A 26,739-nucleotide genomic window follows, 5' to 3' on the forward strand; every position below is an offset into this window, starting at 1 on the left:
ACAGTTTCCTTATTATATATCGCTTCAACAAGCACTCTCCTGCACCCAGGGACAAAGAACTTCTATGGTCCAAGTTGGCACAGCAGTGAGAGACAAGCTCTGGCACTGGGCCCCTTAGGAAATGGGATAAGCTATTATGCTCAGCACAAGCCCCTGAACTCCGCTCAGTCACTCTGCAGAGCTAGGCCCAGGACAGAGACAATGATGAAGCTACCACCAGCACCAGCAGTGGGTTTTCTGGCACCCCCTCACCACAGAGGCAAGCTCAGGCAGGCAAACAGATGATAACAATTTTCAGGAACTGACAAAGCCTGGATTCAAATGGGAAGCCAAGAGGTGAAAAGGACTCACAAGCTCACACATTCTCTATCTGGAAGCTATTTGTCAAGTTCTGGAGACAGGCAAGGGCAAAGCCCACCTGCGCTAAGGGTATGGAAATCTCAGCCTGGAGCCATTAGCAGCCCAAAGCCCAGACCCCAGCGTACCAGGGGTCACACACTGGTCCCTGGTCACATGTGGCTAATGCTGTCCTGCAACCTCTGTGCAACCAGTATTGTTCCAAAGAAAGCTTTCAGTGCTGATCGCCTTACCACGCCCAGTCCAGCCAAACTGCCAGTATTCAAATTCACCAGAAGGACCATCGGGCTTGATATAACACAGCTAAGCCCAGCTCTAGGGCTCACACTGTACCCAGGCCACTTTCAGTGTCAAGCCAAGATGAAGTTCCACTCACCTGCTGTGCACTGAAACTACTCACCCACCAAGAGAGTGCAGTGTCTGCAGTGAGAAATCCAAATGTTAGCACAGGAGGTGTTTTTCTCTTCTGTGCCGGCCTTTCTCATTGTAGCACCTCAAAGCATTTTAAATAATGCACTACGCCTCCATAAGACAACAGTATTTATATTATCTACTCATATATGGGTGAGGGAAACCACGGCAGAAACGTTTCACAACTTGCTCAGAACTATGTAGTGACTTCGCAGCGTAACTGGAAATATACCCATGTACCCAAACTCTCTGCCTTGTATCTTAAAAACGACAATTTCCCTACCAGCCACTTAACCCACACATAAATGAGGACAATTTGGATTGCTCATCATGCCAACCCAAAGTTGCTCTCCTCCAAGAGGGATCTCTTATGATCTCTCTCCCTGCAAATGCCACACTCTCTCAAGCTGCTCAAAGCAGATATCAAAGGAGGTCCAGGCAGCCCCACTGAACAGCACAAGAGGATGGACCCTTTACTTCCTCTGTTTACACAATGTGCCAAGACCAATTAGTCTTATCCTCTAGGAATGAGCTCAACAGCTCCAAGGAGCCTTTGTGACACCCTGGACTTCCTTACACCTCAGCTGACCCTTGCATCCCCTGGTGGCCTTCACCTCGAGCCATCACAGGATGTCCCTGCGCTCCCTGACCTCGTGCTCTCACCACTGCCAAAAAAGCCAGACCTGCTAAAGTTAACAGGGTGGCAGCAGCCCCACTTTCTAGGACATGCACAGCCTTCATTAAACAGCAAGTGTCTGGCAGCAGGGCCTGTACGTCATGACGTTGCTGTCCAAGGACCATGATCAAGAGGTGGCTGGGAGAGGGCATTCACTGCAGCAACGTGGGTGTCTGCACGAGCCAGGATATTTCTGCCCAATTAGGGGAAAGAAAGGAAGAAGTCTTCTGAGCTAATTTTCTAGTCCTTTGGAGGAGTGAAGAAAAGCGTGCATTGAATTGCCCTCGCTCGGCCTCAATAGGGAAGAGGCTGGGTGGCCAGCTGACCAGCCAGCATGGGAAATACACCCACTGACTGTCCAAACTCATGGTTGGGGCACAGAAGAGCAGAATCACACTGCCCTGTGAAGCTAGAAAGCCATGGTCTGGCACCTAACCAGAATGGGACTTCTTAAACCTGCTCCTGTGCAGCCTTTCCTGCTGAGGGAGGCTGAACTGAAAGGCCCAGATGGTGGAGATTTCCATTTATCCACAAGCCATGGAGGTAGAAGCACAGCAGTTCCCCAGCCTCTTAAAAGCATTCAGATTGCTCCAAACCCACTTATCTCTCCCAAACTTGCTTGCCTTCCTTACCAAAAGGCACCAAATCACTGGAACACAGGAAGACATTTGGACACCACATGCCACTGATCCATGGCCTTCCTACAAAGAGGTGCCTTGTCTGTTCAACCCTAAGAACAGCTTAAGCATCCCAACACCAAGCTGCTCCACACCACAACTCTCCAGACCAATTTTCCATCACCACCCAACATAAACAGGATTTGATGCAAAGGCAAAGCACTCGGCATGCCTTCATCTGCCATTCAGTAACCCACACCACATCATGCACCCAAAAGTGTCGCCTTGTCTCAGAACACATTTGCTTCCAGCACAAATTAATCTTGCCTGATACTTTGTCATCTGTCAGCTCCATAGAGCTGCAGGAATGGGAAGTAAGGCTCAGGGACAAGAGTGAAAGACACATCTGCTGCTCAAGAAAGCTTCCATCTGATCGAGCTTTTCAGCTGTATTCTCATGGGCAAGCACATGATAGTAAGGATAAGAATTGCAATGCAAGTATAGCTTGATGTTCAGAGCCCAGATGAAACCTTAGAGCAGCCAGTTTAGTATTATCATTCCTCATTTGCATTGTTGACCTGATTAAAAAAACCCACATGATGCCAAGTGCTGCCCAGGCGATTAAGAGTCATTTTTGTTGGAGAATGAAAACAGACCAAACACCCTGGTCCCATTTTACAGGTGAGAAATGGAGTTACTGAATGAGGCTTGCTCAGCTTCATACAAGGATTTTGCGGGAGAACTCAAAATAAAACAGATTTCAGATCACTGTCATGAGAAATGAGATTGCTGATTTTAGCTAAGCTGATGGGAATCCGAGTGTCAGTAGAAGACTGAATCTACAACACCATCGTTATTTCTGTCATAACTTCTGTAGCAGAAACCAGTACAGGTAGCAAGCAAAAAGTCATCATAGAGCTTCAGGATGTTACTTGTTGAAAATTAACCAATTAAAACTATAAAAATACAAGTGACCAAACACTTAGAATATTCAGGCTGCATCTCACTTTGCAGGTTCCTCCCCCACGCCACAAAAAAACACACCTTTAAAATTAAACCCATTAGCTGAATATCCTTTCTTGGTAACAGGGATTCTAAACCCAGAAGTGTTAATGGCATCTACAGTAAAAGTGTTATTTTAAAAACACCCCCCCCACCTCCACTCTGGATTTCAACTTCTTTTGCAAAAATCTTCGCCACAATTAATCCAGAAGTGTAGAGAGCAGACGGACCAGGAGACAAATTGTTCTCACAAGCTTTCCCAGAAAAAACACAACAGTTTGGATATCTTATTTAAATTAGCCCCTAACCTTCAGCAACACACTCCCAAACATGCTACAGAAAGGAATTTAAGGCAGAGCAGGTAGACACTATGCCTGAGATCCAAACCAGAGGAAGCACCCAGGCTAAAAAGGAACATTTTTTTTTTTATTTACTCACATGCACTCTGAAAAAAGGAAGGCTGGGCACAGCCTCACCAGCTTTCTTCTCCTCTCATTAGGATGTGAGACTAATTAAAGTCTGTCAGTATCAGTAGAAGATTTGGGTGATGTGAAATGCAAGACTGGGCCTTTTGAATGTTCTGTGAGCAGAAACTTGGCTAGAAGGGTGAAGAGGGGGTGAGGAAAACTGTACTGAAACCACAAGTCTCTGCATTATGTATTCATGGGATGTATGCTGCCAGCAGGACTGAGAACAAGCAGCAATGTAATGGGGAAATGGGGGGGGTGTCTCGTTTTTAATAGATCTTGGAAAATACATACATAGTCCTTTCTGTTAGTGGGTCTATTTTGTAGGCTTAAAGGAGGTGGCGTTAGTGAGGTTAAAACTAGTACATCCCACCAACGGCAGTGAAATTCTTCCCTAATGAGAGGAAATTCAGAACTGAAAATAATTGCCTTTAACTTCATGCAATTTACCAGGGTCAGCAGATGTCTGCAGATACTCTTTCAAACTGACACTACACCAGTGCAAGAAAAACAAATAATGAAGAGCAAACTGAAATGGTAACTCTACAGCAACACCTTCTGAAAGAGAGGCACCAGATGGGCACTGTGCAGGGCAGCCCACCCCACCAGTACCAGGCACGTCCCACTTCCCAGCCTCTGTAGTGATGAGGCAAACTCCTAGCATTTATGCATCTCAACCCCAGGCCCCTAAAAAAGTCCTGCAAAATCAAGAGTAACTACATCTAGAGCAAACTGTAAACAGTTTGTAAAGTGTTAAGAAGGTAAAAACCACAGTTTTACACTGCTGTAAAACTCCTAGGAGGCATAAAGAAACCTGGGCCCAAGGAGGTCAACAAGTGCGGAAACACCTATTGTCATCAAGCCTACAACCCCTTTCATCACAAAGGTATTTATATGCCCATAAGCAGTTAAATTATTTTGGAGTAAATGGTACGGTATGAGTCAGATCACGGCAGCAGGGCTAACGTGACGAAAGCGAATTCCAGCGATTTTGCTCCTGTGCCATGCAATGAACCAGACAGGATGGGTGCTGCGAACCTAATGGAGGTAGCAAGAGAACAGCCCAACTGCAGCAAGAGCCACCCAAGTAGCAGCAGCTTTGCCTCCCAAGAAAGGTATCAACCCTTAGGCCTAGTTTACCCCAGACAGGCAGCAGAAGTACCAGTTATGCCCCTGAAGAGATGACCACAAGAAACCACCCTACGAATTCACCAAACCCTGCCTCAACAATCCTTTTCCATCTGTGCTTACAGCACCTTCTCTCAAGTGATGCTGCTTTCCCCAAACGAAGTTCTGCCTTACCTGCTGCATTTTTTCCAGGTCAAGGCTGGGCCTGCTGACCTTATCCCCGTATCCTTGTCGATGTCTCTTACAAGGCATGACTTGCTCAAGGCCCGCCCCAACGCTTGTGAAGATTAAAGGTCTGGAGGCTGGGCTCCGCACCAGGGGCTGGAGTCTCTTGGGAGGGGAGGCACTGAACAGCACGGGGCTCGGGCTGGCATGCAGGCCATCAGCCTGCTCGGCCACAGGCCGGAAGGACATCGTGCACAAGTTCTTCACTTCTTCGTCGCTGGAGGAGGTGTTGTTGCTGTCGCTGCAGCAGGCAAGCCTGCTGACCTGGGACCACTTGCGCTTCTCGGCCGCAAACTCTCGGTTGATGCGCTCCAGCTCCTCTTCCGAGCTGTGGCGGTCAAGGCTGGCATGGAAAAGGGCCCGAACCTTGCAGCATTGGTTCTCCTGGTTCTGGAGCTGGTTGGTGGCCAGAGGGGTCAAGGTACAATTCCGTCTTCTCTCTGGTGGGAGAAGAAGATAGAGGAGTGGCAAAGCAGGTATGTCCCACACCCTAAACAACCGGGCTTGTTTTGTCCTGACCTGTTCTTATTTTATCTCCTCCCAAGTAAACTTCTGAGCTGTTTTCCCACCTTTTCTTCCCCAGAAGAAACAGCCCCTGGCTGAATGCTTCCCTTTGGAAGTTTCCAGGCCTTTATTTAGATCAGACTCCTAGACATCCCCTCACAAACAGTCACCTGGAAGTCCAGTTGCAGAGGAAGAACATGGACCTGCCACCCGCCTCATCCCCTGAACGTCGAGAAGACGTGATCATACAAATGTGGCGTTAGGCACTTGCCTCTAGCTAAAAACATGATGTTCTAGTGACCAGTTCTCAGGGTAGATGAGGCAAGTAACATTATTCTAAGCAGCACATCTGTGGCTCAAACAATAGAGAACTGGTTTCTGGAGGTAAAAGTTCTTATTACGAGGCTTGTCATACAAGAGCGCACACCTTCAGCCATAAGCTGGGTGCACTTTACCTGTTCGGCTGAGTTCTTTCTGTGTTAATCACATGGAGCAGGGATTTGAATTTTTCCTGTGGGTCAGGAATTTAACTACTTCTACCTTTGCATAAGAATCCACTTGAATTTGGCTAAACAACAATAAAACAGAGCATGCACTACTAGCAGAGACTTAGCATAGCTCAACAGATGCATTTACTACAGACTTCACCTGCAGCTCTAAGCTGCTTCATACCAGGTCCCAAAACAACAGCAGAGCACCTGTCTCTCCTCTATCAAAGAGCCTCAACTCGAGTCAAGAATAGGGCTGCCCAATACCAACAGCACAGGAGGAAGGCAGCAAGCTAATCAGCCAATGAGTCCAGGGGAATGAGGAAAGAGAAGGTGAAAAACTCAGAATGGCAAGGAAGAGGAAACCTAGAACAAAGCTGACTCAGGTGCACAAGCACGGGATAGAACAAATTTTTAGTCCTAGCTCTGCTGCTGGTCCAACTGGAGACCTTCTCTGCCCCATGTCTGCAGCACTGGGGCCTTAACATATAGTTGACAATGTCCACCTCTGGTAAGAAAAGTGCAAAGAAACTGCAGTGATTGGCAATACCAGCTTCTCCCTGCGAGGTCCCAAAGACTTCAAGGTGACTGATTTAATGCATCTGGTTGTGGTACACTGGAGACAGGGAAGGAGGCACTTCCAAGAACACAAGTGAAAAGCAAAATGGACTTCAGCTGTAGAACCCCAGGACTCTCCTGTCTCATCCGTTTACCTCTGTCGATCTGAGCAAGTTCCTGGTTCTCTCCCTCAGAGTCATCGCTGTCCTCATCACTTGGGGGGTAGGAGATCTAGGGGTCAAGGAGAAAGAAAAGGCTTCATCGTGAACACTGAACCGCTGCCCAGTCACTTCCCCCACCCTTTCCCCCTCTCAGATGCTGCAGGCGTCCACCCCATCTAACCACACACCCCCAGCCACAGCACCTCCCTCTACACACACCCTCATCTCCCAACCTCAAACTCCCATGGTATCCTCTCACTTGCAGCAACACAAAACACACACCCTACCGCTATTTCCACCTTACTGCACCGCCAACGCTTTCCCCAAGCACAACAAACATACCCTGCCCTTAGCTCCCCAGACACACAGCTTACAACCATCATGGCCTACCACATCCACATCACGTGGACAACGGAATCTCCAAAACCCACCGCCAAAATAAAGACACATCCTGTCAACAGCACTGTCACCTTGCAAGGCACCCACAAGTGGAAGTGGCATGGTAACTTCAGCCATCCTCCGTATGTACCCACACTTCCCCCTTGAAGGCACACACACAAGCCACAAAGAACAGACTTATCTCACTTTCCTGCAGGACAGCTCTGAAGAATGTAATAGAAATAAAAGAAACAGGATTTCACAGAAACGCAAACAACCATTATGCTGTCCCCACCAGCACAGAATCTTACAGTACCCCTGAACATCCTTCAATGCTCCAAAAGCAATGACAATTCACGCATTTGTCTATCAGGAATTTTCAGGAACATTTGCTCTGTGTCAGCCAATGGACTTCACCAAACCACTCGCTGTATACCCAAACACCCACTTACTCAAAACATCTTCTAACACTGCACAAACTTGGTAGCAGCCTCTTGAGAAGGGTTGAGAGATCTGAAACCAAGCTTTTGTAGGTCAGATAGATCCTGCTACTACTGAGTTTCCCACATAAAGGAAAGCTTACCTACCTTGTTCCTAAAGTGACTTTCGTTCTGCTGCATAGAGCATACCTTGAAGTTACAACATCAAACCTCCGAGCTATGCAGCTCAGTATGTGTCTCTGTCAATGGCCAAAACCAAATGAGCCAAAGGAAAACTCAATACTTCAAAATAAAACTTTATACGAGACAGCTCTGGAATAAAATAACTGCAAGATGAGTTTTGTTATTCCTTACATCTTTTTATTCCAAATAAAAACAAACATTCCATCATTCTTAGCCAAGTCTCACAAGCTACTTGCCCACCACAGAATCCAGTGGCAATAGGTTTCAAAAGGTGACATGCTGTGTTTCCATTTCAAAAAGCGTCTGATGTGCTGTGCTTGACTTTTCTAGGTGAGGCAGCATGCAACCATTACACTGATATGGACCCATCTCACCTCCACCCCCATTCCTAGGGAAACATCCTTGGGAGTGTTTCAGTCTGAGACCCAAAAGAGCAACTACCCTTGAACTAGATGCCTATGAAAGACATACAGCTGATGCACAGAAATAGGAACAGCAGAGAAATTCTGACTGACACCGAATTCGACAGCTATTAAGTCAACACACCTATTTTGTAACCATTCTCCAGGATTGTGTTTGGGGGTTTTGTTCCCTGAAAAGCCTGGTGCCACCTTTTTTCAAGCTACATTTTGCCTTTCTTATTTACATTGCCCTTTAAGAAATCAGAATCCTTCCTTGCTAGTCTTTAAACTACATTCCCAACTGTCAAATGATGACCTGGGAAAATGGCACAGATTGATCTCCATCGCTGATATTCTTGAAGTAAACACAGGGGGTTGTTTTTCCCACCACAACTACAAATTTCTTGTACATATTCACACACATGCATCATTTAATAAAGGCAGCTGGCACTGAGGAACACTGCCAAATTAACAGACTTCTAGTTGTCCGCAGAACAGGTATAATACCTTGTTTGTGCCATGGTAGTTCACAGAGGGGACAGCTGACACTGAGGTGCCATTGTGCTGGCTGCTGTACAGACAGACAGCAGCCCTGTCTTCGTTACAAAAGCTAAGGCTCCAATTCTAACTCAAGAGGTACTGACCTTAGTCTGTGGCTCATTCCCACATAAAAACCTTTCATTTGGGCACGGCAGGGTTTTCAGGGAAGTTTAACAGCTCTGCGTGGGAAATCTATCAGGTCCAGCTTTTGTACCATGTAAATGTCAATACACGGCATAGAGCTGCTTCCAAAAAAGAGGCAATGACACCTAGCACATGCAGGTCAAAGAGCTACTGCCCAATGTCATTGGCTTGAGATGCTTAAAATAGGAGCTGGATTTCAGTCAATGATTGACATTTTGATGGTCTTTGTGTCTACCAGTCTTGGGCTTCCAAAATATTCACTCCTCCCTGTACAAGTGCAATCTTGCTAGCCCCTAGTCTCATACGGGTAAGTCTCCTCTGCTAAGTCCTCCCCAGTCCCACAGGCAGCCCAGGACTAATGCCCTGTGAGTTGCCTCAAACACTTCTCCAGAGGCTTTGTTCAGAACACCTGCGAGAGAAATCGCTTTCAAACAAGATACTGAGTCTGTGGATTTTGTCCCATAGTATATCCCAAAGAATTAAAGCAGTAGGACAATATAAAAGGCTTCAAGGAAAAAAGGGGCTCCCACAGTCTTGCTAATCATCCTGCTGATGACAGCCATGGAAAAACAAGCACGTGTTCTTTAACAGGCTACAGTTTTTACGAGCAACAGATCAGGTGCTTTTCAGAATCAAGGCAATAAGAGATACCTAATAAGCCACACTTCCTCACACCCACCTTTTATTTTCGAAGAACATCATACCAGTAGCACATTTCTCTCGACATTCAGACTTGGCTTCTTCCATTATTCCCACTGCTGTCATTATACCCTTGTTCTAGACAATACCCTCAGAAATCAGAATATTTTCATCATATGTATCACAGGTTAACCATAAAAAAAGCCATAAAATCCAGTAAGTGTTCATGTTGTGCATGGATGAAGTAAACAGATAAGACCCAGAAATCACATTGCCTCTGTTATCCCATGACCTGCCCTGTCTTTCAGAAGTCCTCTCATCTCTGATTTTGCGTGGGTTACACACATGCAAATACTCTCCTGCTTGGTCTTCACATTTTTCAGAGACATCATCATTTTCCTCCCATTCGTCATTCAGTAAGGCCTTCTATTTTAGTACTGTTACCTTCTCTGTTTTACATTCGCTGTAAATCCTTCCAGAAATTATATCCTGGTTGTGGGAACTGAAGTCTCCCAAGCTCCTACATACGAGACCCTCGCTCCCCTGTTCCCTAACAGAGAAACATCGTTCACAGCAGACTAACCATCAGTCCTGCAGAGTTGAAAGTTTACACATGAAACCTCTTGCCATAATACACCGCACAAGCAAAGATTAACGGAAGATCAAAAAAGCGATTGTCTGTCTGTATGGATAACAAGAATTCCCAGAAACTATAAAGATATAGGGAATCAAAGACTAATGCTTTGACTAGTTGGAGATAAATGCGCTCTCCCTTGACTCTTCCCAGACTTTAGCAGTAACACTTTCCTCTCTTCAAAAGCATTCCACTAAACACAGCCATATTGTGTTCAGGCCTCCAGCCTCCATTGCACAGTCCCTGTCTCATATTAGCCACAGATTTACTTTCATCCAAGGCAGCACAGCCTTGTTTTCCTCACAAATTCAGAACTGTGGCACTGCTATAGCAGAAAACTTGATCTCCCTGTCAAAGATCCCACTAGATCACGGCTTCATTCACAGCACACAAATCACAGAACGGCTTAGAATGGAGGATAAATACCTCTTGGCATCAGCTAGTCCAAGGCCCGGCTCAAGCCGGGTCAACTAGAACAGGCTGCCCAGGACTGTGCCCAGTACACTCTGTACCTTAATGTGTGAAATTAAAGAGAAGAAAGTCTCCAAGTCACATAGATGTGTCCATGTTTACAAGCCATGGCACAAAACAAGCCAGAAAACCAAGGATGGGCATCCATTCACCCTCCAGTCTTTCTTCAGGAAATGCACCAGCTCTGAAGTTCCCAGCCAGCAGCCTCCTGTTGATGTTGACGGGGATCTCAGTCTTACACCTGGGTCCTCCAGCACCAGGCACGCCGTCTGTCAGGCTAAGGACTCCTACTGTGCCAGATGGAAACACGGACAAACTTCCCCCTACATTTGATTTTGCATCAATCTCCAGTAAGGAAGGACGGGTTTGTGTAGAATAAGCAGATGGTATTTAAGGAAAACTGAGTGCAAAGCTTGTATCTTTGAGGGAGATTTAACATGAAAGACAAACTAGTAGATATAAGAAAAAGCTAGAGACAGAGAAAAATCTTTGTCTTTCTCATCACACTGCTGCTTGTCAACTGTGTAATAACTCGCTGCAGCCAGAACTGCCCAGGTCCTAAAGCATTCCATCACCCTTAGAGTCTAAAGTCCTGAAACACATCAGACAATAAAAACACCCCACCCTGTCAAAGTGGAGTTCTTCTTGGTTTCCCTTACAGAAGAGAAATTAACTGCTATCATATGATCAAAAGTAATTACATTAAGAATCATCTGGGAGATGATTACCAAAGAGAAGGGAATCTCACTTCTAAGGCAGAACAAATCTCTCAACAGGCTTCACTTAGCAGCTGTATTGTCCTAAAAAACCCTAAAACACCAACGGGGTGGTTTGGTGCAGGGGAGGGTAAGTGCATGCACAGCAGGTAAGACAAAGATACAATTGACCACAGGCAACCACCCCCACCCCCCATGTTCCCAGCATGAACCAAGAATGCACACAGGCTGGAGGGCACCATTCCCCATCTCCCCCTCCGGAGGGAGGGAGTTTACCTCCAGGCTTCCCCAGCAGAGACCAGTGCTGCTGTGCTGCCCCACGTAAGGCTGTTTGCGACACAGGCTCATTCGCTTGAGCCCTGGCACCCCAGGGAATCTCTGCAACTAAGTAAAGCCCCTTCCAAGTGCCACGGAAAGAGACTTTGCCGAGTTGGTCTCACTCACTGCTTCTTGGCACAGAAGTAGAAAGGGATGATGAGCTCACCAGTGACTGCTGACATCTCTGCTGTGGGGAACCGATATCCATTTCTTCAGACTTCAGATTGCAGAAGTGAAACGAGTGCTCACTTACCTTCTCCCTGCTACACTGCCTACAGGCAGCTGCTAGAGGCATGGGCATCCTACAGCACAGGGCTCCGCTGCTGGCTCTCCTCCCTCCCAACAGCTTGGCTTTAGTAAAAACATCTTACTGAATTTCCCCAATGTTATTTTTCCAGGTCAACAATTGCTGCAGTTGCCATGGGACACTGCCTGATCTTGAACGAGGGAAGTGCCATCCTCCCAGTTATGAGAAATTAGAGAGAGTGGGAAAACAAGGGAGATGAGACACTGAAAGCCAGTTTTGAGCTGTGGAACAGCATGAGGAAGGAAGGAAGGAATGAGTCAAACAGACCTTCAAATCAACATCTAACTCCTCTCCCAAGTTCTTCTTTAAAATTTATTTTAGAGATATTCAGCATTACAGAGACTATTTATGCTAGTGAAACAGGCTGTAATGCTTGCTCTCGCCTCAAGAAAAGCAGAGCTGGAGATTAAATTCAGTTCAGTCTTCAAACATCCACATGCAAGATATGACTGCCCAGACTGGGTTTTACAGCTGGCGTCCTTCAACAGCTAAATTTCCAGCCAGAATAGTACAGCAAAAGCTTTCTAAAGTCTTTTTTTCCCCATTGTTATTATTATTTTTCCTTTTTAATTTTCGTAATAGCTCTGCCTTCAAACTCCTTTCCCCATTCCCTTGCAAATGGCTACAATTCAAACCCAGGGTTCATAACCCTTGAACATTGTCCTGCTTGACAGCGCAGCGGTCTGGCTGAGCCAGTGAAAGCAGTGATGGGCCAGTGGGACACAGCACTCCTCAAGGCTCTCGTTTTCCAGGCCTGCCCCATGCCAAAGACAGCAAAGTTCCTACTTTTGTGGGAATGCTGCACATTTTATCAGACACATCACCTTCTGCATGGGCCTAGAGTCTACTTAACCGTCGGTGGTTTCACAGGTTTGAGGGAAGGAGAGTCACTGTAGGCAGCAGCATCCACAATGTTTTAACAATACAGATGATGTTTTTGTTGAATGCTTACTTTACAGACACAGGCAAACATGGTGACTGGCAGCTCTCAGGCTGCAAGTGGTGGGAGTCATTAACCAGAGAACATAGAAACTGAGCTTCTGTTCTGAGGAACAATGGCTGAACCTGATTTCCAGAAGCATGGGCTTATGTTGCGTTACCTAGATCTTGAAAGGAAAGCGCTAGGCTTACACAGAACAGTGAGGATACGAGTGGTGGGTGGGTGCAAGGAGGTACATGTGTGGTCCTCTTACTGTTTCAAATCCTCTCCCTCACCCTTTTGTAATTCCACGAATAAATTAATACTTGTGCTTTAAGCATACTGTTTGCGTGGTGAGATTGTGTTTATCTACTGTCTACAGCTCCTGGAATGAAGTTACAGCTGTGGCCAAACCTGGCTAGAACTACAGAAATGACAGGGCGCTGCCCTAGCCTTGGGGTTCCTCACGTGCAAGTGGAGTGAATCAGAGGACTCTACGCAGAGACAAGCGCAGTGGGGCTGGCTTCAGCGCTGGAAAGGGGCACAAAGACTGGTCAAAATACAGTGCAGGCCAAACCCAGAGAGCTCAGCTGGACTCACTGCACACTCTCATCTGCCCCACGACAGCTCTCTTGCAGCAGTCTGCATCAAACCTCCTTTTCTAAATCTCCCCCCTGCTCTCCCCAGGGCTAAGCTGATTTTTGCAGGGAAAGATTAAAGATAAACACACGAGGGGCTTTCACAATAAAAAAAACCTCCACCAAGTCCTGATGCTTCACCATTGTTCCAGAGAAGTATGGCATACAACACCAGTGAGCCCACGGTGCATGAGCACGTGAACTCCACAGTCACCACAAAAAGCAAACATCAGATGTTCTCCGATCGCAGGGAACTGAACGCAGCCGATGCCTACAGCTGAGACTGCTATCCACCATGGGTCTGTTCTCAAAAGCTCTGGGCAAATACTGTTAGAAGAGCAAAACCAAGACCATCCTTTTAAATTCCATTCAAGATAAACCTCCAAAAGGCAGCACTTGCAAGGCGACTACAACAGACCCAGCTCTACCCAGCATAGACCAATGGTATAGGCACCCACATATGTGCATACACTCCTCCCACCAGCCATCAAACTTGCATGACAACAGAAGACACAAAAAGAACACTAGAAACTGAAAAATGAGACTTTAAAAAGCCTCTTAGGCAAACACTCAGACTCTGGTCCTTAGCACCCAAAATACTCCAAATCTGAGAACTCACCATTCGGTTTATTTATCCTTAAAGCCACTACGAGAACCAAAATCTTTTTGTATAAACATAGCTGCAGTCATGTTTGGGGCCACAATTTCACAGGTTACAATGTTAGAAATTACAGATAGAACAAAGTCATTACAGCCCTCACTCAGCAGGTGGATGGAGTCTGGTAACAAACATGCTGCCACTGAAGTAGAGCCTTTAATCCTCCAGTTTCCTCCTTGCCCTCCCAGACCACAATGTGTTACAAAACAAGACTGCTTCTGCAGTACAGGAGCCAGGGGAATGCTGCAGGCCCGTGCTGTGATATGTACTGTATTTTCTGTAGTAAGAATTTTCACAAAATTCTCAGACTATCCCTATGTTGTCAGCTTAAGAGGCTCGTTAATGTTTATAGCTCTCACTATGGTGACAGAAACCATACACCCAACCAACTCCACTTCTACCTGCAAGTAAAGCTTACAGATGTGCCACTTCCCAGTAAGTCTCCAGCAAATCCCCTCCTCTCCTCCCACCACTCAGTTTCTGCTCAGCACAAATATCAGGTGCAGCCTGGCCTCAGCCAGCAGCCACCTGGATGCAATAGACCCTTACAGTAAGTTTCCCACCAGCTCTGTTACTCTACTCATGGCTTTACTGATGTGACAGAGTTATGGCTAATTCATATCCAAGTTTCAAGGATTCTCTTGGAAGACTAGCATTCACCTGTTAGCTTTCTCATCCTATACTGGGAGAAAGGATTTTACATACGTAGTTCAGAAGGGAATTATGCAAAGAAAACAGTGGTAAAGTGTTGGGAAGCACCGATCAGAAAGAAGCAGCAACCTACAAAGCAGTTGATCCCTTTGCAAAGGAGGTCAACTCCTCTGACAGCTCCCAGCATGGAGCCCTGGCATTCCCCTGGCTCTGCACCCTGCAGCAGCAGTATTATTCAGCAATGTTGACACCACAAAGCACAGCAGTCCAGAAAGACGAGAAGGAGCCTGAAGGATTAAAGACAGTCATTACAGGGGGCCTCATCCACTGCATTAAGATACAGTGACTTAGCTCCATCTGTAATTTACAGCCCATTTGCTGCTGAACCTCGGCTCCAAACACAGTCAGATTAAAAGCAGCACTATTTATCACAGGCTGACAACCCTCTCAGACATAAGGGGATGATGGTACAAGGGACACCTAGAACTGGAGAGGCACCTACACGCATAACCCATCTCATCTGTAATGCAAGTCCTGAGAGAGGGGAGGATGGGAGATGGCTGCTCACACCAGCACCAACCATTCCTGCTTTGGCCACAGGGATTTATATATGACCCTCTAGACTCACCCCCCATTCCCACTGGCCTAGCTCTGTTATTGTATTGCTGTGATGAGAAGAGGTCCTTTTGCACAGGCCAGCTTCTCTGACAGTTTACAGCAACTCCCCAGCATCGCATGGGTCCCCTCCACCAGGGAGGCACAGCTGACAGCAGCTGGCATAAACAACACGTCTGGTGGCAGTTTTCCCATCCCCTCCTCAAAAGGCCCAGAGAGGGCAACTGCCACGGCCCTGAGATACTTCTTTAGCTGAGAAGCTGCTGGCGTTGGGAGACCTCACTCAACACTCACCTCTGCTCAGCCATGAAGAACTACATTAGCCAGATTTGCAAACACAAGGAACAATGCCTTACAGTCAGGCTGGAAAACGCATTTGGAGCACATGAGACATTTCAGGCTTCTCCTCCTCTAAAAATCCCACATTAACCCTTCTGAGTGCACACAGATGCGAGCTGTTTCATCTCTATGGATTTACACCAAGCCTCTCGTGTTTTATCATGGAGCAAGCCAGTAACACAGGATAATCCTTCAAGACTAGATCTTTGATCCCTCTGGTCAGGCAGCTCTAAAGTAAGAGTTGGGACCTTGTAACGGTGCTCTCTGCACCAAAACCTTTCCCAGTAGGCATTGTGGGATTCCAAGCGGTTCCTAATTGGGAGAATCTGGCCAAAGGGGTGGTCTTTTCACCCTGCACGTGGAGAGATGGGCTAGAGACGAGTGGCAGAAAGACAGAATTTGAATGTTTCCTCTCTCCTCCAATATATGAGGTAGTAAGCACAAAATTAAATTAGTAAGAGGCAGGTTCTAAACAAACCACAGGTGACCCTTCAGCAACACACAGTTAAGGTGTGAAACTTTGCCACAGGATGTTCTGGATGCAACGACCCTACATAGATTTGGTGGGGGAGGTAGACAGGTTTAGGTTAAAAGTCCACTGGGCTACTAAATGCACAGCATTTCTGTCTCAAGAAGTCCCAGGACCAAAATAAGTGCTGTTCTTACAGTCTCCCCTAAGTGCCCACCTCTGGCGTCTGCAGGAGACAGGACAGAAAGAGGAAACAGACTGCAGGTCTAACACAGATGGGTGCTCTTAAGCCCCGTTCGTGGAAGCAGGCCACACAGTCCATGCATTTACTTGCAATATCATGACACAAGGGGATGCACAGAACAAAACCTGACAGGGTTCTTGCAGATTCAACTCGCCACACTCCCCACAGATAGCTTCTGAGCCAGTGCCCAAGCACCACATACTAAATTAGCACCCCCACATACCATTTCAGGAGCAAGACAGGGGGAAAGTTGCATTGCACTGCAGCCCTCTGCAAAATACCAGAGAGGTTTCCCAAGAATGACTGGTTCTGTCCAAGCCAGAATAAAGGGTTTTCTATGAACAAAAATATATACGTGGAAGCTGCTGATTTTTTTAAGACTAAATTATTTCACTTCACATGCTCTACACCAAATACCAGTGTTCTCTCCTGTTAATTAGCCTTTGGCCAAAGAACTTTCATTTCTTTGGAATAACCAACTCCTCAGAATAAAGAAAAAAAATAAGGAAAAAAAAAAGAAACCCCCCCCACAAAAACAGTCTGGCTGCAGACAACTGTCTGGAACAACCACTTGGCTTTGTGTGTAATAACTGGGTGACAGGATATGGAAGGATTATTTTATATTTTTCCAGCTTACATCCAGACACACTCTCAGCAAACTGGAGGATCTAGCTGCCTGTCTGGCACCTTTCCTTAAGACGGGAAATTCCCCATCCAACCAAAGGACATTTTTTTCTCATCTTATGCCCATATAGAGCTTGGCAGATTGTGGCCTCTGATGCCAAGAAGAAAGGACATCAGTTAAAATATAGCCTGCATCATGGAAACAACGTGACCCCATTAGGAAGGAGTAAGAGGAGACAGATTTCTGAACAAAATGAGCACGAGGGGATACGATCTTTACGCCACCCACAACTTGAATTCCATGATCTCCTTGAAATCAGTGGCTCAAAACCAGGTTTGTAGCCCAGTCAAATCAATTAATCAGCGATCCAAGACCAATCAATAGTCTGTCCCAGAAATGTCAGAAACCAAGGGCTGCCTACTCTCATTGTGGATTTAACAAATATTGAGGTATTTAGGAGTACTTTATCCAAGCATCTTCTCTCCTTTCATAAATCTAAATTCAGATAAGGACCACCTACCTTGCAGTCAGGCAACAAACCTCAGGTCAACCCATCCCTGAAATGGGAGATGTGACTAATAAAAACCTCCTCAGGACACCCAGGCTCAGGCACTGGTTTCCTCTTCCTCAGAAGGTGTTTCTAGCCCTGAACTCTTAGGTCTTCTCATATAGGCTGATGCTGGAGCAAGGGTTTGGAGGTGATCCCTGGCAAAGCTTTAAAGGGCTTCTCAGATGTGTTTGCTGGATACAACCACCAACCAAGCCACTCAGGCCAGTCCCATACGATGGCAGCTCATTTGAGGAAGGTGGTCCATAGTCTCACAGCCTACCACGCCTGAGGGACACCTCCCCAGGTTCCACCACATCTCTTCGCTGACAACACTCATTTAGAAGGTGCATGCCAGTGGGGCACAGGCATCGACCTCTGTTCCCAGCACCACAGCTCAAGCCTTGGCAAGCTGAAGGGGCTCTGCAGCAGGACTTTACTTCTACAGAGAGGCCGGATGGCTAAGAGTGCCGGGGGAGGAAAGGGCTGGAAACAAAGACTGGTCCACATCAGCTGCTTGCAAAGCTGATATTCACTCACAGAACCTTCTTTGGGCTTTTAGCTCCTGACACCCCCAGATGACACTCTGCCATGCTAACCCAGAACAACGAGGAAGGCCCAGGATTTGCCTTCTTGCACATGCAGCTATGTGGCAGCTTTGGTGCAAATCTTCCAAACAAGATACTTTCTTACATCCAGGAAGTTTTCATAAGTGTCCACAGTATTTCACCCTCCATGAAGCCACCAAGGCTGGACTAGAGAGGCAACCACATGAGCTCTTCAGATGATGTACCCACACAAGGGTACTCGATTGTAGCATTCCCATTCTGTAGGGCTGTCTCAAAGACAGAACAGCAGAAGTTCACCTGGCCGAGCACTTGGTGTGCTGCAGAAATTACAGAGGAGGAAGAGAGACTCTCACCACATGAGATCCACTCTCTCTGCCTCAGCCAGCTCCCGAGATGCCCCAGCCTCAGAATGCCTGTCCTACAACAACTGAACAATTCAGCATGTAGGTACTGAGGTACACATGGAGGCCAGCCCACAGCAGGAAGGAGGTTATAATGGGTATGACAAGCAAGAAGAACATAGCAAGAGAAGGGAGAAATGCCCAGAGGCAGCCTGGGCTGTCCACCCCCAAGAAGTGACCATGCTGTTGCAGAAGAAACCTTCCTTGAGCTGTGCGTCACCTGTGTGCCATGTCCCCACAGCTTGGGCAGGCCTGTGCCCAGATTGGTACGGAGACAGCTCTGCATAGGTCACACTGGGCCATATGTCCTTTACATCGACTTTTAGGCCTGGGTCACAGCAGAGTTCATACTGCACAAGGAATGCTTTCTGTGCAGATAAAGGTCACAACTAATTGGCTTTTCTCTAAATCCTTGCCCGGGTGTTCACGCTGAGCAGTTGTGGGTGGTGCTGGTGCCTATTCAAAAACAGCTTAGCTGGCTGACTCTGCTGGTCAACAGTGGCGAGAGGACAAACAGGCTCTGCCCACAGCCACGTAGGACAGCGGTGGCAGCAGCAAACAGCCCTGAGCGCACACATACCTGGGATGCTGGTTGCTAGGAAGGGTCGGGTCACCCAGCAACCTGAATCCCACTGAACAGGAGAAACGGGGGCTACAGATAAATGTGTGGGGGTAGGAGGGGTCGGCACTGCCTATGCTGTGGGTGGGAGCGTACTTCCCACTGAAAAGGGAATATAGCCCCCAGTTCCCATGCTGAGGCATCCCAGCAACACTTCTGCAGCCCCATGCACAGTCCAGGAACACCCAGAGAAGCTGGCCAGACTAGCATGCTGCAGCAGAGTGGAGCCCTGCCCACCCACCACTCCACAGAGATGCCCTAAGCGGATGCCAGCCTTGCTTTTTACTTTAAAACAAGCTGAACCCATGGTTTTGCAAGAGCCATAATTAAAATAAGTGATGACCTAGGTTTGCTTTCTATATTCACTTCAAATATAAGCTATTTTCCTGCTCAGGAAAACTTCTAGCATCCCAAACAGTGCAACATAAATTCAGGAACCATAAGACTGTGCATGACAGCAGGAAATGAAGGAGAACTGCACTGTCCAGCAAAGTACTACATTTTCAGAATTCAATTTCTCATTCAAATAAAAATCAAGAATCGGGAAAACCAAGGAAAAGTAATGAGTTTTCTTCATGACACTGGGGGGTGGATTTTTTTTTTTTTTTAACCTAGACCATGTTTTCCTATCAGTCCCAAAGAAGGCCAGCTGAAAGGATGTCTCACTGAAGTAGCCCCATGTCCACAAACTTCCCATTATGCTGTATTTGCAATATCTGCAATTTGTCTGAAGTCCCACGCTCTGGAATGAAGTCATTACAGGAGACTATCAGTGCTGGATGTCCACACAGGAAAGATGACAACCCTTGAAGATTCAGACCTTAGAAACCAAGTAGAAAGAATCGCAAGCCTATTATTTTACAATGCCTCAGGCGGAAGTCTCAAAAACTTGAGGTTTCTGAGTGGTTGGGATTGCTTGTTCTATTCTTTGCCTTGGCTAAGTATCTATCACTGCATCTAACCCACTAACATAATTTTAGTCCAAACTATCACAAGCCTAACTTTAGGCTTATTCATAGATACTCCAATAGCCAAAAAGTTGTACTTACACACTTAGATTCATGTAAGTGCCTGTGACCCTTCCAAGCGAGATTAAGACAAACCAGAAGCATCTAATATTACCAGGTGTTAAGAGGAGGAAAAGCAAAGCTTTGATGTAAACCAGTCGTCCAGCCCTAGAGAAATGAACCTGTTCAGTGGGCTGTGCTGAAAAACCCACGAAGGGGAAAAAATCTTCGTACACCACAGAAGACAAAGCTAAACTTTCTACTGTGCCAAGCGGTCTACAGCCAGCCTGAAGACCAGAGGCTGGCTGAGCACGTGACAAGCAGTCAACTCAAAGAAAGAGGGGAAATTAGTCTGTCCTCATTCATACAAAGCATGAGCCCTCACATAGATCTTTGAAAGCACACCCACTGTGCATCAGTAATAATGATGCTACTTCACTCTTTTTTTTTTTTTTTGGTCCGAGGAGAAAAAAAATAATTAAAGAATACACTCCTGGCTCTGCAGAATAACCAGCTACCACCAGGACAGCAACTCAGAAGTCGCTGCCTGCAAGCCTGAGGTTCACTTTGCACAACCAACTGAACCCCTTCCATATCGAAAGGATTGGGCTGATTCCCAGTAGCTCGTCAGGGACGGCCAGCCAGACCAGAGTCTCATGGCTGATTCTGGATGCGGACGCCAGCAGAAAATGACTGCCATGACTTGCTGGTCCCCAGCGCTGCGTATGCACATGCACAAGCTGCAAGGGTGCTTGAAGATTCCTGACACGGTGGCTTCGTTAGCACCTAGTCTACAGTTCCCCTGTAAGCAAGTGTAAGGCTAAAATTACATAGCCCAGAAATGCAGTTCTCTGTCACCAGAACAGACTCACATGTGACTTCATTCTGTTGATCAACTTTAAGGAAATGACAAATGTGTCTTAACTACCTCTGCCCAGGAGAGAAAGGAATACACCAAGCACATAAGTAATTTAACAGCTTTCGTGGATTAGAACATCAGTTGTTTCGCCTCTGAAGTGGGTTGTGTCAACAGCAAAGCTGGAATGGAATCGCCACCCTTAAAGTGCTCCGTTTTCTTCAGCTTTGTGTTCCACCCAGTTCATTTTTTTAACACACCACAATCCAACTGTTTCATTCTGATAACACCTAGGGCCACTAATTAAGGGCTTAGTTTGACTGGCCATGCACAGGCTTGTTCCAACCAGATGCTCCCTGCCCCAAGGAGCTTGCTTGCAAGCAAAGCTTAGAAGATAGACACCTACACTTTAGCCACTACACAAATATGCAAGGGCACAAGAGTTGAAGAGGGATTTGAAAGAAATGCATTTGTATGAGAAACCCTTACCCCAAGTTGCAGGGATGAACAAGACGTTTATAGAAAGCTCAGAGCCAGTTGGAGAGTAATCCCAAGGGCTCAGTATCAGTACTCCATCACATAAACCCACATGCAACCCCAGGATATGCATTTTAAAAGCTCCTTGAACAATTTGACTTACAGTTCAGGAAGGGCTTCTCAGGACTACCAGTCCGAAGCTATGAAAGGAAATAATAAAAAACTGTACTAGACTATAATACTGAACAACCAACAAAAAAGTCAGGCCTTCAGTTACAGGCTTCTCTCACTGTCCTTATATGAAGCATTTCACTACAGTATGAGACAACCCCCTGTTTTCAGCCTTCACTTCTGTCACACAAAGTCTGCTCTGGAACAAACCCAGTTGCCAGCTGTTATCAAGATGAGCCTTAACCTGTAAAGTCAGATCTGCTTTTGGCTCTCTATTTCTAACAGCCAGCCAAAAACTGGAGGTTTCTGAATCTGGCCTAATCTCTAGCAAATAACACCAGCCCATTGAGGTGGAACAACAGGCTGAGGCACAAGGCTACAATTCACAATCCTTCCTTGGATTTAGCCACAGCAGCTGAAGGACTCTAAGGCAATGGGCTGGACTATGAACCGCAACGGCTCGGGAGCAGACACGCTGCCACTTTGCTGCCCCTGCTACAGGGGCACGAGCGTCCAGTGGGGAGCCAGCAAGGTCAGCAGGACCAGTCTTCCAAGGCCAAGGGTTCAAACGTGAACCCTAACTACCACACTTCACAGCCCAGCCACCCTTACCAGAAAACTGCTGGCAGCACACGCTAACCCAACAGTGGGTGAAACGTCAGTCAAGCTCTCCCTTCCCATGAAGGTGACTTCTGGTGAAAGGGCAATAAAGGCACACTCACTGCCTCAGCAACACCAGTGCAAACCAGCAGACCTCTTGAGTCAAAGCCCTGTGAGTGGTCTTCATTGTTAACTGCCTAAAGGTCAACTTTAGTAGGGGGAAAAAAGAAAAGTCCGTTACATCAATACCCAAAGCTTGCATATGTCCTGGTTTCACTTACAGGAGGCCATGGCAGCTTCTCCAAGTAGAGGAAGATTAGGAAAAAGCCACACTAAACCAATTCAGGACACATGGTACCAAAATGAGATCTTTACAGCGAGCAGAAATTTCATCCTGAAAAGATGCCCAAAGCTTGGATGCCAATCCAAGGTTGGTCAAATGTCCCAAGCTTACAAAAATGAGTTGACTATTTACCCAAGGACAGTCTCCTGGGACTTTGCCCAATGGCAGGACTGTTGGCATACTAGAAACACAAGAGCAGCTTGCTTTCCCTTGAATTTGGGAACTTCCAACAAAGGTCATAAAGTGCAAAAGCAAGCGGGTAATGAAGAGCAGCAGCTAAGCACACTGGCTTTAAAGTTCAGAAAGCTCTTGGTTGGGGTGGTGGATGCAGACCAGTCCTTACTCTATCCAAGCTAGTGGCTCATTCTCCACTTACGCTGCTACAGACTTGATTTTATGCTCACACCTCACTAGCTTTTCACTAGGTCTCAGTGACAGCAGGCTGGACTTTTTAAACAGGCATGTAGCATACATGCCAGAATACGTAGAGACCTGCACAGACTCAGACCAACGTAAGTTGAGAAGGCAGAAGTCCAGTCTGTGCCTGGCAGAACCACATCACCCAAGGGCAGCAGAAGGAGATGGTACAGGACGCTTGGCCTTGTCACAGGGTCCACGCACAGTGCAGCCATGGGAAGCTCATGCACCGCTCGGTGCTCGTGACACCTATCTTCTGCTCACACCTGTAAGGAGATGTGGCCCAACACCTCAGACAGAGCACTGCACGCTCTGTTAAGCGATTAGTATGCTGGTACAAGGCTAAACCAAGACCAGGCAGCTGTACACAGTCCCCAAAGGCCTACAAAACATATAAACCCAGAGTCTGAAAGTCTGGCTTTCTGCCCATACACATGTATACCAGTCATTGTACCACTCCCCACAGCCGGCTGCAACGGTACCTCTGATGGTCTATGCATCAGCCTTGCAAGAAACAGTACAAGCTTAAGTCTCTCTTCTCTATTGAGCCTGCAAAAATGCAGACCACCTGTTTGCAGCACAAAACCTTGGCATTAATAGGAACAAAATGGCTGCAGATACCCACTCCTGCGGGTTTTCCTGCATGCCTCCAAGCATCCTGAAGGCCGTACATACCCTCAAGAGCTCCTTCCAAAGATTCTCACGGTTTCACAACCTGAGGCTCCAAGACACAAACACTAAAGGTAAAGGAGGCGATCGCAGCCACAAGGCCCCCGAAACAGTGTTCGACAGAAATCCCCCACTGCCTCTGCAGAGATATTCTGCACTTAATCAGTCCACTACAATAAAGCATGGCTTTTATTTTATTTCCAGAACCAAAACCTAATCCTGCCTCCCTCAAGCACCACAGAACACGCAGTCCCTGCAGGAAGAAGTACACAGACACAGCAAACTTTGAGGAAACATCAGCCCCGTTTCTAACAAAGTTGCCATCAGCCTGTCCACCGTGACTGCGCAGAAGTGCAGCCACACGGCAATCCGCCTCTGTGTAACACATACAAAAGACTCCACTAGAGTCTGGTATACGGATCCCCAGCCCCCAACTCAGGCAACGAGGGCTGCTACTTTTCCCAGCTCCCTTCTTTGATTGGGGGCCAGGCACTATACTTCCCGCAGTACTGATGCCAGTCCACAATAAAACTCCGCTGATTTCAAGGGGTATCCCTTGGTTCACAACACTCTCACCAAATGAGGATCCGGTAATTTTTTATAATTTACTCATCATGACTGCATTGTTATCCCATTGCATATGGCTCGAAAATTCCTCCTTGCATTTGGCAGGAAGGGCTTAGATACTCCTCATCCTGAATCTGTGATCCTCACTTTTCTTTTGAGCACTAAGAAAGGATGTTAAGCAGAGCCTGAAAAGCCCTGGGTCAATGCAGTGAGCCAGACTGCAAACTTCAGCTCAGATTCCAGCCTTCAGGACCAGAAGGGAGAGAAATGCAAATAACGAGCCAAAAGGCATTTTAGGCAAATCATGTTTGTGCAGTACCTAGCACGGTGGGGTTCTAGCCTGGCAAGGGCTGGGAGACTACAGATTGCACACGTACAAAGGGAACTAGACAGCCAGGCAAATGCCCATGGAGTTAATGTGAAACTCAATAAAAGTAGATACTTCTACAGAACAGACAGATACATCTGCCTTTATCCACCTTTCTGTACCCACCTATTGAATCATGCAGGGTAACTCAGAGCAAAGGAATAGGATTTGAGCAACACGACTACAGCCTGGGCCAGTTCCCACTGAGCACAGTGGCTGAGAGGAAACTGGCCCAGCATAATAAACACTGCAAGTTACCAGCTGCTCAAGGCCCCGCTATTAGTTACGTGAAGGGCACAAAAAAAAAAAAAAAAAAACCGAGACAAAACCGGCTGCTCTTACCTTCAGCTGGAAAGGTTGGATTTCGTTCAAACTCTGGTTCCTGAGCTTTTTCGTGAGGATCTTCAGCATGGTACAAATCCGCGAAGCCAAGAAAGGGTTAAGCACACACACACACGCACGCACGCATCTACATCTGCCGAGCTGCTACGGCCACGCTCGGGGGAGCCCTGCGGAGCTCGCATCCAGCACCCCCCAGGTACACAGCGGCGGGCGTAGGGGGGGGGGGGGCAAGCTCCGGACAGCCCGCTTCCAGCCGTGCCCCCCTCTCCTCCGCCACCGCCTTCTGCCCTACAGCCCTCCGCGGGGGCAGAGGGAGGTGAGCCCTTTCCAAAGCCGAAGGAATAAATACCAAACTTCCTTCGCTTGCCACCCCCTCCCCGGTTACGCTGCAGGGAGGAGGGAGGTACCGGCTGGCAGCGTGCTGCAAGGGACGACAGGCATTGGGGGGGGGGGGGTGCAGAGCGGTTGTGGCGGGAGGGCAGAGCTCCCCTCAGGGCTCCGCTCCCGCCCGCCCCTCAGCCCGGCGGCCCCCGGCGGGCATCGCGCCCCGCCGCCGCCCCGCGCCCCTGCCCGCGACGGGAAACTTGTAACAAACGGCGCGGCAGCCGCGGCGCCCATTGGCCCGGCCGGGGCGGGACGGGGCGGGGCCTCCGCTTAAAGGGGCCCCGCCGGCTTGACGGCTTGGATGCCTGCTGCTCCGGCCCGCGGCGGTGTCACCGGCGGCTCTGTCCAGGCGGCTGTCCCTGCGTCCCCGACCCGACCCGACCCGACCCTACCCTACCCTACCCGACCCGACCCGGGCGGGCTCAGCTCAGCTCAGCTCAGGCTGTAGGAGACTGATAACGGCCTGCGTACAGCGGGAGGGCAGCGGGACGCCGTGCCCCGCCCGTCCTGTCCCCCTCGTCAGGGCACGGAGCCGTCGGGAGGCCTCGTGTGTGTGTGTGTGTCCCCCCTCGGGCCACCCAGGGAGGTTGCCCAGGGCCCGCAGCTAGCCGGGAAACTCGCCGCCGCCGCCGCCTTGTCTCACGGTAAATGCAGGCGCGGGGCCCAGATGGCCCCAGGTGCCCTCGGGCCCAAGCGAGGTGTCCCGCTTCCACCGCCCGCCCTCCGGCCCCTCCCTGGCCAAACAGCCGGGGAGGTTATCGGGGACCGGCCGCTCCGCTCCCGGCCGCTCCGAGCCCGCAGGAAGCCACCGACGCGTTTGCCAGCAGGAACACAAAGGGCTTTCAGCCCCTGCCAGCTCCGCGCCAGCGATAACCTCCTTGTGTCTAGGCGAAAGGTCCCTTTTGCCCGTTGCCAGTCCCTTGGGGCCAGCAGAGCCTTTTGTCCCAGCCTTCCTCCTGGGACAAGTTTGGAAGTTTTGAGGGGGTCTCTGCTCGTGTCCAAATTCCAGAGGAGCACAGGCTGGTTCCCCATGCTCAGCCAGCACCTGTAATGAGGTAAGAAAAGAGCACATCACTGCCGGGGAAAGGGCCTCAGCCAGCTCCAGTTATAGTGAAATGTTTTTTGTTGAAGGAGTACAACCGGCACAGCGTCTGGGCCAGAAAATGACGTGGCTGCTTTTCAGATAGCACCTTCTGAGAAGACGCCTGCAGAAGGAACCTATCTCATCTGTCAAACCACGTTTGCTCTGCGAGTTCTGCGTTCACACTGTGGACTTATTTTCACCTGGGTTTCCCCTGGTTCACACCAAACTGAAATCGCCGTCCACTCTTAATGACTCTAAGCTACCTGTTGTTAAAGGTACTTCTGGTTCCCTTATTGCATGAACAGGAGGGAATAGTGCACATTAGCAGATCACTAGTCTAGCACCCTGCCTCCAATAGGAGAGAGCAAAATGCCAGATGAAAGCAGAAATCCTCCA

General features: G+C 48.0%; 1 protein-coding gene across 2 annotated transcripts in view; it reads right to left on the reverse strand.

The window, feature by feature from the left end:
• Positions 1-24,985, reverse strand: part of LOC104347283 (uncharacterized) — a 58,974-nt gene extending 33,989 nt beyond the window's left edge. For both annotated transcript variants that reach the window (XM_086460559.1, XM_009952260.2), the window contains exons 1-3: positions 24,876-24,985; positions 6,589-6,664; positions 4,833-5,323 (exon numbers count right to left, since the gene is read on the reverse strand). In XM_086460559.1, the coding sequence (XP_086316685.1) occupies positions 4,833-5,323; positions 6,589-6,664; positions 24,876-24,944 (636 nt within the window). In that variant the 5' untranslated portion in view covers positions 24,945-24,985. The remainder of the gene's footprint in view (positions 1-4,832; positions 5,324-6,588; positions 6,665-24,875) is intronic.
• Positions 24,986-26,739: the final 1,754 nt, after the last annotated feature.

This window comes from Leptosomus discolor, chromosome 2, assembly GCF_034619465.1.
Source record: "Leptosomus discolor isolate bLepDis1 chromosome 2, bLepDis1.hap2, whole genome shotgun sequence".
NCBI classification, from domain to species: Eukaryota; Metazoa; Chordata; class Aves; order Leptosomiformes; family Leptosomidae; genus Leptosomus; species Leptosomus discolor.